This window comes from Leucopleurus acutus, assembly GCF_964270905.1.
Source record: "Leucopleurus acutus genome assembly, chromosome: 11".
Lineage (NCBI taxonomy): Eukaryota > Metazoa > Chordata > Mammalia > Artiodactyla > Delphinidae > Leucopleurus > Leucopleurus acutus.
The window spans coordinates 72,134,091-72,146,605 of NC_139152.1; the positions used below are offsets into that span (position 1 = coordinate 72,134,091).

The 12,515-nt window shown below is 32.8% G+C and overlaps 1 protein-coding gene across 2 annotated transcripts in view; it reads right to left on the bottom strand.

Moving 5' to 3' along the window:
* Positions 1 to 12,515, bottom strand: part of CEP290 (centrosomal protein 290) — a 103,306-nt gene that overhangs the window by 40,020 nt on the left and 50,771 nt on the right. For both annotated transcript variants that reach the window (XM_082849407.1, XM_082849408.1), the window contains exons 25-28: positions 9,997 to 10,170; positions 5,780 to 5,891; positions 1,896 to 2,101; positions 808 to 959 (exon numbers count right to left, since the gene is read on the bottom strand). In XM_082849407.1, coding sequence (XP_082705533.1) covers positions 808 to 959; positions 1,896 to 2,101; positions 5,780 to 5,891; positions 9,997 to 10,170 — 644 coding nt within the window. The remainder of the gene's footprint in view (positions 1 to 807; positions 960 to 1,895; positions 2,102 to 5,779; positions 5,892 to 9,996; positions 10,171 to 12,515) is intronic.

Below are 12,515 nucleotides of genomic sequence, written 5' to 3' on the forward strand. Positions count from 1 at the left end.
AAGTACATGAGGTGAAAGGAAGAATAAAAAATGGGGTCATTCATAGTGAAAAGGGCTGGGAATAACTGATATTCTCAAAAGGACTATCAAGACTCTAAAACAATGGCTATAACTTTATGGGTAAGCCATAAACCCTTTTTACTAATTATCTGTGCTAGACAGATCAACTCAGGGATCCTCATACTTTTCTAATGAAGTAACACATAATTACAAAAGAGTGATTAGACAGCATCTACCTGGTATACACAGTATTTCCTCCTTACATATATTGATACTTTGAATTCTAAGAGAATAAACTGTTTCCTTATGTAAAATGAAAACAATACTGTTATCAGGGTTATTAAGTGTAATTAGATGAGTCAGTATATGTTTAATAGATGTAAACTGAATCAAAATCTGTATTTTATTTCTATTTTTACAGCAACCTTATGAAATAAGTATTATTACTCCCTTAATAAATTAAGTTTAAACAAATTAAATGGCCACAACCCTTCCCTCCAAAAACATATTAGTATGTGGAAAAACTAGATCTCAGAGAGTCTTGATTTCAAGTTCAGTATTTCCTGTAATACTATTCCTGGGCGCTGAAAAATGTAAATCTTGAGAAGTTATTTCCTCTTCAATATTATTACTTATGCTAGTTAAAAATCAATCTTGTTAATATTGTTTAACCCTGTTCTAATAAAAAGAAACCAGTAACAATTGCCACTAAGGATACTACCCCTTTACCACTGTAATTAGAGTTCATAAACACAAATTAGAGTAGACACAGCTAACCAAATGACTAAAAACTCCACATGAACTTACTTTGATACTTCAACTTTTAGTTCCATTTCACTCTTCTCTAATTCTAGAATATGTTGCCTATCAGCGTCACTTACTGTCTTGCTCACACTATCAGCTAATTCATCTCTTAACATCTGTTCCACTTTCTGCGCTTCCAAATTGATTTTGGTAAGCTGAGAAAAAGTAACAAAAACCGTTCAGAAACGTTAGTTTTTGGTGACATTTTCCTTTTATTATACCTTTCAGCACACTGCAGTCCTCTTTACTTTGCATTAGTCCAGATACTGCATTGGGTGTGAAGTATTAAGAATAGATTGACAAAGATAAGGGGAGAAAAAGCCAGGAACAAATTATGAAAATTCTAGTTGTATGTCAACCCACCCAAAGTCATTTATATTAATCAACTCACAATCTAATAAGATATGAATCTCTGATATTCTTAATTTACTTGAAATGCCATATGCTCATTATATTTTACTTCAACTATATCATCTATAAATAAATCTAAATAGTTAATAAAATCTTATTAATATATAATGACATTTAAAATAAACAAAATAACATGAATGATTTGAGAAATACACATTCTCAAGGTAAAGGAATATTATGAGTGCTACTTCATCATAAATTATTGAATATTTGCAAACTATATTATTGCCAGCCAATTTAGTAATTTTGACCATATCAAAAGTCTAAAACTTCCTATTAGAATGAAGTCCCTGAAAGGAGAGATTACTGTCTATTTTATTTCATGCTATAACTCCAGTTCCCATACAGCATCTGGCATGTACTAGGCACTCAGAAATAATAACTGTTAAATGAAGGGATGGTAGTGGAAGGCAATTCCATTATTAGGCAAATAACATCTTTTTGCACATTAAATCTAATAATGTAATGCTGGTGAGAAATAAAAACTCAATCACAAAAATACCTGCTTTCTTTTTAAACATTTCAGATTTAAAAATATATTATTTACCCATTACATGAAACACAAGCACTATATTAATATGCTACTTCAGAGTTACAAACAAACCTCTTCCAATAATACAATGGCTACCATGACTAATTTTTTACTCTCTAACTGCATGAAAAAGATTATAATATCAAACCTCAGCAAATTTGGTTTCCAATTCAAAATTACGTTCTTCCACTTGCTTCAATGAAGTCTTCACATGTTCATACATTTTTTGAGAATGTTCGGCCCGCTGCCTTTCATTTAATTCCTTCATCTCCAGCATAGTGATTTTTTTTGAAATAGAAACAATCTCACTATTGGTTATTGATTTCTTTGCCTTATCCATGTTAGATTCATTTCCTAAATGCAACAATACTTCAGTAAATCTCACGCTGTTCTTATCTAAAGTTTATCCCAGATATTTTAGACATTGTATGTAAGGAGGCAATATTGTTCTGCAGAAAACACACGAGCCTTTTGAATTATGACAGACCTGCACTCTAGTCTCAGCTCTGTTACTTCTTATCCGTATGCTGCCTATCCTAATCTCTCTGGGATTTACATGTTTCGTCAATCAAATGATAACACAAATTATTCTTCATAGGATTACAGGCATACCTTGTTTCATTGTGCTTTGCTTTATGGAGCTTCGCAAATACTGCATTTTTTTGTTTTTGTTTGTTTTTAAATTGAAGGTCTGTGGCAAACAACCCTGAGTCAAGCAAGTCTGTCAGTGCCATGTTTCCAACAGCATTTGCTCACTTCATGTCTCTGTGTCACACTGGTAATCCTCACAATATTTCAAACTTTTTTATTATATTTGTTATGGTATCTATGATCAGTGATCTTTGATGTTAATATTAAGACAAAATGAAGGTTCAGATGATGGCTAGCATTTTTTAGCAATAAAGTATTTTAAAATTAAGGTATGTACTTTTTTTTTTAGACATAATACTGTTGCACACTAATAGACTATAGTATAGTGTAAACATAACTTTTATAGGTACTGGGAGACCAAAAAATTCCTGTGACTCATTTATTGCAGTATTTGTTTTGTTGTGCCAATCTGGAGCCAAACGTGCAATATGTCCAAGGTATGCCTGAACTGAAATAACAATGTAAAAGATGTAGTGTAGGAGGTGTCACATGTAGATAGTCAAAAAAGGGCAAATAAATATATTTTGTTAACTGAAAGGAGATAAACTGTATTAAGAGGCAATACAGTGAAGCAACACTACTTTGTGAATACAAGTGCAATGACTCAGAGTAAAAAAGTAAAATCTGAAGCCATGTGATTTAGGGATTTTGCCAAGTATCTTCTTTAACCCTGACCTTTATCTGGCCTTTGTATACATCTAATATCAAATATTTTACTTTAAATTACCCTTATCTCATATATGCAGTTGTATAGCTTATCTTTGGACACATGTGGTTAAATGAAAAGAGAACGAAAGCCCCCTCATTGACCATGAAAAGGCATCACGTAGGATTATCATTAGTTAGTCACCTTTTAAGAAGAGAAAACTAATACTTTTGCTTTGCATAACAGACATGCTCCAGGAAAAAAAATGTGGTAGTTTTATTTTTTTTTAGAGAGTCAATTAACCATATGTTCAGGGAAGTCAATTATTTTAAGGAACTAATAAGCAGTGATTTACTCTGTAAACAGTCGTAACACCAATAATGCCACGTCCTATCTTTCTAGCTTCACAAGCTTGAGTTTTATAACTGAGTTTGCTCAAAGAAATATATATATTTTTGAAACTAAACTGTTTTGGTGTCTGTCTCAGCTTTAAGAAGTGCTTCATTTTGTTCTGTGTCTTTAAATAGTATATGATTTTAGAATAGCTGCTGCAAGCAGTGATCAAATAGCTAACAGTAATGTTACTGAAAGAAGCTAAAAGTGTTAGGAAACCATTATGGTACAGAGATTCATTCAGGCAACCCTAAGCACCATGAAGGAAAGAAAAAAAAATTGTAGTAAATACAGATATACTAGGAACATAAAAACTCTTCTCCATTCTCTTTAGTGCTAAACTTTGATAATGAAAAGAGGCACATCACAGGGGCTGCAATAGACACTAGTCTACTCTATATTCTTGTGTTTGGAGTGTCCTAGAGAGAGGGTAACAGCCCAACACCAATCAATTCCCGCATGGAAAAAGCTAAAAAAGTGACACTTTTAAACAAAGATATAAGGGCACCAGGAAATAAAAGCTTTTAAACTTCAGTGATGTACTGTGGAGTTCCAGAATTTGGACCGAATCTTCTCATGTCTCTGTTCAGAATTGAGGGGTTGACATTCGAACCTTGGCTTTGGAAGACAGGCAATGGTGAGGTCATTCCAAGATAAGGAAACAACTTAAACAAAGGTATTTAAACCACCTCAGAGCTGCCTCTCCACAGGACGTTGCTGGAGGCTGTACTCCTTCTCTGGCTTGTCACAGAGCACTACAGGATGCATTCAGTGTGCTTTTCTGGCAGCCCAGTTAACCTTTATTTTTCCTCTATAAGATTTGGACCCTGGAGCCAAACCAGGGAGCTAGCAAGAATAAGGCATGCTTGTAAAATTATAGCCATGTGCAGCTGTACAACAACAGTACTACCACTAGCAGCTGTGTTAAAGTATTTATAGAGAGAAAACTTCAGAACTAAGCTGAGTAATGTAGTGGATAAATATCTGTGAAAAAATTTATTTTTTACTTATTTTTTCTGAGAAGGATCGAAACTGTAAGCCTCATCTGATGGAAGATATGAATAATTCACCTATGCATGTTTGAGGTTGACAGACTTGTAAAATCTTTTAAAAAATAAAGCTAGACTTTATATTAAAAAAAAAACTTCAGTGCTATAAAGCCATGTATCGGAGAGATTAAGGTATTTGAAAATTAAGTAATTTCTATAGGGAATTCAGCACTTATTAAAGAAACACAGGATAGAATGAACAAAGAACTTACTAAAACTGTATATAATATCCTTTTCTATATCTTAGTTAAAATGGTATCTTCTTTTATGTAAGAGCTACATGGAAGTCAATTCACTTTTAATCTCTTAATGAATTAAAAAGTACATTTCTAAGAGTAGCTTATTTTAGACTTCCCAATGTTAAGCCTCTCTAAGCTACATGTCTCAGTTACCAATTTAATAGTAACAGAAACGTTGAATAGCATTAGCACTCTAAGGTCTAGAAAACAAATTAAAACATTTTATCCAAAGGGGCAAATTTATTTGAAAATTATAAAGCATAATGCTAGTGAGATAAAGTTATTTAAATGTTGTGAACTAGGATAACCATTTGAAAAACTAATATGGAAAATCCTAGCAGAAGCCACAAAGATTTTAATACCGTTTAAGACAATATCTCTGTTAGATGTAAATGAAGATGTTCACTGCAGCACTATAAGCAATAGCAAAAATTAGAAAAGCTAGTGATTTAATCACCCAAACACAGTAACTTACTGCATGAATATTTATAAGTATGATGAATAAAAAATGAAATATTTTGATATCTACTAAATATAGCATATAATGTTTATTATAATTTAAAGTATATAAAATGTATAAGCATGTATAAGGTCATACAAAAAAATGATACAGTAGTGGAACTATGAGCAATATAAATTCTTCTCAAATTTTTCTGATGTTCTAGGTGATCTTTTAATTTAAAAATATAAAATGATATATTCCTAATATAACTCTATACAGTGAAAAAACTCATAATACTATCATTAAAATACAGGTATTTCAAAATTATCATCAGTCTTAATTGTTAAATGGTTCAGTATAGCTAATGCTCAGTCATACATTTTTAACATATGATTTCATTAGAAACAAATCCAATTTAATAACTAAAAACCTAACTTTGGTAAAGGTTAGTATAAGATATTATTCATCAACTGCCTGTTAAATTAAACTGTTAGGCAGAGAGTGAATTTTTATCAAAATATTTCCTTTTTATCTGGTACAGAAAGGCACTTTAAATGAAAAATATTCACTATTGGATCTTAATCATTTTATATTATGAGTCATAATACTTACCTAATTTAGTTTCTTGTTCCCAGGCTTGTTCAATAGTGTGAAGTTTTTCCTTGGTAATCTCCAGCTCTTTACTTACAGACTCCATTTGTTCTTTTAGGGATGCATTTTCACACTGAATAAAATAGAAACATCACTGAGCAACTACATTGTAATTCAGATTAATACCACAGATGTGACACTGTCTGAACTTTATATAATAATCTCCTAAAGCTCACAATCTAGTTTTTTTTAACAAATGTAGAAGTTCCTCTGCATGTAATACAGATAGACATACACATAACATATATGTTGTATACACACACATATATTATTTTAAAATAATCATCAAAACCTTGTATATCCGATATGTGGCCCTAAACTCCTGAGTATTAGCTTCTGCCATGTTCACTTTGGCCAACGTGGAACACTCCAGAGTCTCACAATCTTCATAAACCAGTGCTTACTTCCCTCATTCATACCAAGGGTTACTGAGCATCCACAGCATGCCATCGGTGACAGGTACTGTATGTTCATGATAAAAAGAAACAGACAAACTTCTGGCCTTCATAGGCCTCACCATTTGGTGTCTGTGGATATATGTGTGGTAGGAGTTGGGGAGAGTGTGGAATGCAGCAGAATGTGAACAGATAATCAAAGAAAAAAATTCACTAAACAGGTCAAGATCTAGAAAGAAACAGAGTACAAAATGAAAGAATAATAAAAAGTAGCATATCCAGATAGAGTGCTTAAAGAAAGTATTAACCACTGAAGAGGTGGTATTTAAGCTGAAACTGATGGTAAGAGAAGGAGCCAATCTTGACAAGAAACCAGCCATGGAAAGAACTGATATACTACTGGTAAACCCAGATGCTCCAAAGCAGGAAAGAGTCTGGAGTATTAGAGGACTTGAACACAGTGAGCAACAATCAGAGTGAAGAGGAATAAAAAAAAAAAGTTGGAGAGATAATAGGGGGCCATACCAGGCAAGGCATGGTATGTCAAGACAAGTAACTGGAATGTAACTTAATGTATAATAGGAAATCATTTAAAGATTTAAAGGAAGAAGTTTTAACAAATCATTCTGAATAAAATGTGGAGAATCAATAAAGGGGTAAATAGAGAAATGAGAAATTAGTCAGGAAGATACTGTAAAGTCCAGATGAGAGATGACACTGGTTTAGATTACAGTTATAGCAGGGAAGATGGAGAAAAGAGGACACATAAGAATTAATTACATTTGGGTGGAAAATGATAAAGGAAAGGAATGACTAGAGAATAATTCTAAGATATCTGCCTTAACTAAATGAGTATATAATAGTGGCATACACGGAAACAGAAACAACTATGAGAGAAATAGACATCAGGAATTAAATTTGGACACGTTAAATTAAAGATCACCTTGAAACATGAGTTGTTAAGTAGGTAATTCCATACAGAAGAACAGAGTTCTGAGAAGTCAGGCTGGAAACATAAAATGTAGGAGTTGGCACATAAGTATAATATTTTAAGCTCATTTATTCTTCATTTTAACAAATAGAATGTCTACTACATGCCAGGTATTCTAAGCACTGGACTGCAATGGTAAACAAATTCCATCCTAAAACTTGTATTTTAATGGAGCAATTTGAAAATAAGCCAATATATAACATACTGTCAGGTAATAACCATTATGAAGAAAAATAAAACAGGGTAATGAAATTTTTTTTAAAATAAATTTATTTATTTATTTTTGGCTAGGTTGGATCCTCGTTGCTGCATACAGGCTTTCTCTAGTTGCGATGAGCGGAGGCTACTCTTTGTTGCAGTCCACGGGCTTACTCATTGTGGTGACTTCTCTTGTTGCAGAGCACCGGCTCTAAGCGCACGGGCTTCAATAGTTGTGGCGCACGGGCTTAGCTGCTCCACAGCACGTGGGATCTTCCCGGACCAGAGCTCGAACCCGTGTCCCCTGCATTAGCAGGTGGATTCTTAACCACTGCGCCACCAGGGAAGTCCCGAGATTTTTTTTTTTTTTGAAGGGCGATGTTATAATGAAAAGGAAGATAAGGGAATAAAACATGACTCTCTGGTAACATGCACAATTACAGCCCAGTTCCTAGGTACTGTAAATTCGTAGGAGAAAAACAAAAAAGGGCTTAAGGTGTTTTAAATATCTTGCTACCCTTTTTGCTTCTCTTACTTCCAGACACTTTCAAAGGATAACTGTGGCCTTGCTCCATATCCCATTTTCATACCCCTGCCCTGGTACTGCACCCTCATTTATTACCACTCTTACCTCTAATATTCAATCATTCTCTCCCCTTTAGCTCTAAATTTTCTTTTCCTCTCCTCTCAAACTTCATTGGTCTCCTTATTAAAAAAATTTTTTTGAAAAAACACAGCAAATCCTCTTCTTAATTTTACCTTAGTCCATATCTATTTCTCTTGTCTGCTATTATCAAAATTTCCATTTTTTTAATTGCCTTATCACCCATTCGGTTTTTGTATTTCTTTACCACCCACTCTGTTTTTCATCTTCTAAAATTTGATTTTCATCACCTTTATTCAATCCCTGAAGTTAACATCTATTAGCTCTAACTCTGTGCCAAACAGCAGGTACCAAACCCACAAAAATGAACTAAGTAGAGTTTCTGATATCCAGAGGCTTATATTCCTGTAGGAGAGGCACACATATAAACACATATAATATGATGTGATATAAATAGCAGAACTAGGTACAAAATATAGAAATAACAGAGAGGGTGAGTTTTTTCTATAAAGAAGGATGCTACAGAAAAAAAGGTAGTGTCTGAAAAAAGTTTTGAAACATGAATAGAAATTCACTGAGCAGAAAAACTGGGAGAGGAGGAAGGGCTTTCTAAACAAAGAAAACTGCATGTACAGAAGAACATACGAAACACTGTGGTGGAGAAAACTGGTAGTTCACTTTCTAAAACATTAATTGTGAAACTCCTTAGAATGTCACAGTAGATGACATGAGTTATGTGCGAGCTAATCACAAAAGTCACTTATTCTTTAAGTGACTGGCAACTTTTGAGAGGTTTTAAGCAAGGGAAGGACATGGTCAGATGCAGGTTTAGAATGATCACTTTGGTGGCAGCAAGGAGGATACAACACTGGAGGTAATGGTATGGGTAATGGTCACCACAGTGAAGATAATAAAGAATAAAACTAAGACATTGCCAACAGATAGAGACATATGTTCAGAATTATAACTGAGATACAGGAAGTAAAGGAGAGAAAAGGATATAATACAGAGACAAAATTTTTTAAGGTTTGAGTAGAGATGAAAAATATTATCTGGGAAAATAAGTTTTAAAAGTTAAAAATTACTCATTGATACGCTACCTGCAGGAGATTTCTTATCTATGATTGTCTAATGCTAGAGAAGAGAAGACAACAGACATGAAAGATGGGAAAAAATAAATTTTTATCACACTTAAATATTTATAATTTTCCATAAAAATTAACATAATCATCTCTCTTCAAAAATAATAAAAAGTAAACTGATCATGATTATTTCTAGTTAATATTAATAAATAATGACTCAGATAATTTTGTAGGAGTCATTGAAAGCTATTCAGAATGTTTTCTTGAACGTGTCCCCCTAAGCAAGTGAGAGCTTTTGAGCCAAAAGAATTATATCTCCTTCCATTCCAATGAGAGGATCATAAAAGAGAATGAACCAAAAGACATAAGCCTTTATTTTTCATAAAGATAAACAAAATCAGGAGTTTGTTTTGCCTGCTGTAAAAGGTACGAAGGTCGAGTGGCTAGAAGACAATTACAAAGGGTCTGGGCCACATTCATAGACTCCTTTAATTAAACTAATGATACTCCATCCTATTCTTCTCTCTCTCTACAGTAAGAAAGGATAGGGATTTGCAGAACTCATCCAAGGTCCAGGAAGAACCATGGATATCTCATCTACTCTCTGCTACATCCACCCCAAAGAGCCATGGACCATGAGGGAATAATTTACACTGGGATCAGGGCAAGAGAAAGGAATGGGTACTTAATAATGCTTCCTCTTCTGACTACATTATCCTATCTGTTCCATGTTCTTTTTTCTTTTTTAAGTACCTGATGGAAAGAGATTTCATTCAGCTAAATCACACAAGTGGGCTAAGGAAGATAACCTGGAAGAAGTCATCCAGAAGTCATTTTGCACCTATAGATAAGATATCACCAAAGAAGAATGGCTAAAATCACAAGGTTTAAGGATCACACATACTTACCTCTAGGTGTTCCAAGTTATTTGTTCTTTGAACAAGCATATTATCTTTTTGCAAGATGTCTCTGTACTTAGCAGTCAGTTCATTGTATTGTTTATTGGCCAGTGCTAGTTCAGACAGAGAGACACTATTATCTATAACTTTTTGGAGTGCTGCAATCTTGAAAACAGCCATTTCCTATGTAAATAAAGATACACTGGATTAAGGTGGTGTATTTTTTTCTGGTAAAGGCACTAGCCACTTATGAGGATAAGATAATATAGCTGAAAGCAAAACAGATTTTAGAATAATTTAAAAAATTAGATTTCTCAAGAATTGCATATATTGCATATATTACAATATATTACAATAACTATTAAATACTTTCATACAAGAAATAATATTTGGAAATTTTAAATCATAATAAAAATACAGTGAATCCTTTTATAACTCCTGTCATAGTTAAATGAAATTCAGTTAATTTGAGAAACACATAATATACAGCAGCAAAAAAACATATCACTTAGAATATATCTTTGGATGGCTTTTCTAAATTTCATAAGATTAAAAAAAAACTTGTCTTTTAAATGGCAAAATTTGCATCATCACAGGTAACATTTCCAACTTTGCTATTTCTGCTTATTTATAATTAATAACAAACTAGCTTTATAATAAAAGAAAATTTTTTGTTCACAGGAAAGAAACATTATTTAGGGAAAAAAAACTTCTCTGCATCATAGCTATCTGTAACAAATAATATCAAAGGCTTTAAATTACTCGGTTCATCTTCAACTCTTTAGCTACAGAGCTATAAGAGTCACTATTCAAAGACACTGTATTAACACCAAAAAGAAATGACTGAACATAAAACCAAATTTATGAAATGAGGAAGATAAGGAATTTATGAGTTCCCTGGAGGACTCATAAATTGGTTAGGACTCAGTGCTTTCACTGTGGTGGCCTGGGTTCAATCCCCGGTCGGGGAACTATGATCCTGCAAACTGTGCGGCTTGGCCAAAAAATTTTTTAAATAAAAAAATTTAAAAAAAAATAAAAAGAATTTATGGTTATAATTCATTCTGAAGTAGAGTAATGAGGGGAAAATATTTGTAATAGTGCTTCAGATCTCAATTTGAAAACTTCTCTATATAAATAAATACACCCTAGTCTACCTTACCCTTGGGATTCAGTTTCAATTTTGCTTTGTGGTAAGGGAAATCATGTTTCCCATCCTTAAAAATATCCCTTTTTTTGGCTTTCCAATTGTTGCAAAAACAAACAAAAAATCCAGGTTGAACAATCAGGTTGAAGAGGAAGAAGATTCTAGTTCTTTCTTCCCTTCTATCTCAAACATTAGCTATATTTGTAATACTCTAAGAAAAGTACATTCTACAAAATCTAACACAAAATAAAAACAAGAACATTTCATATTGAAAATAGGTTTATTAGCATGACAATTTCACCCATTATTATATTTAAAAGGGGGTAGCAAGGAACTCAAGTTCATTCTAATTTTACTTTGAATTCTTCTATTTACATGCTCCTATGTAAATTTAGACATGTCAAATGAACATATACATGCTTAAATAAGATCTGATCAGATGTAAAGCAAGGTGCAGAAGAGTTGCATGGCATGCAACTTTTTGTGTCTTTGTTAATCACTTGCAAAAGGAAACATTAGAAGGATTATCAGTTACCTAAAGGGGGTGAAAGGATGAAGTAGAATGAAGTGAAAGGTACAAGGACAGACATAAGATTTCTCTGCTGACATCTTTTGTACATGTGAATGTTTTATATATTCAAATTTAATTTTTTAAAAAGTTATCCCTAAAACTGAAAACAAATGTAAAATAAATGAACCTAACTATATAGCAATTGTATAGCATAACCACACAAAGAGGAGAATTACTTCAAGTCACTATAGAATATGTTACCATGATGATACATCCCTAGTGAGAGATATTCTAAAGAAAATAAGAACTGTAAAGAAACTTTATATCTAGTAGCACTGGTATTGTTATTGTTAATACCAATACAAGATTACTGTTTTCAAATTAATGTATGAATATTGTAGTATAAAAAAATATTATTTTAATGTTATTTTAATAGATTTCCATGTTAAAAAAATAAAGTACAAAATCAAAGGTTAGTAAAAACTCCATACTCTTACTTATCCTAAAATGTTAAATTTGAATTAAAAATAACAATATGAACTCATGATTTAAATCTATACATATTTTCCTAACTGGACTAGTAGCAATGACACTCCAAGAGCAATGACACCTAGGACTGGTTTTTGGTATCTAAATGCTGTCCTCACTAAAAAGAACCAGGGCTCTTTAGAGAAATGGCTTATTCCAAGCCTGCCTAAGAAGTATACAAGGTACATCTTGGACATATGTTGTTCCAGAAAACAAACTAAGTTTTGCAGCTTGGTTCAAAGACTAACGTATTTCTGTCAAATAGGATACAAGAACCTTCTTTAAAGGGCTCTCACTGGCCAAAGTTGAGACAAAAGAATAATGACTACACCTGAGTAAAAC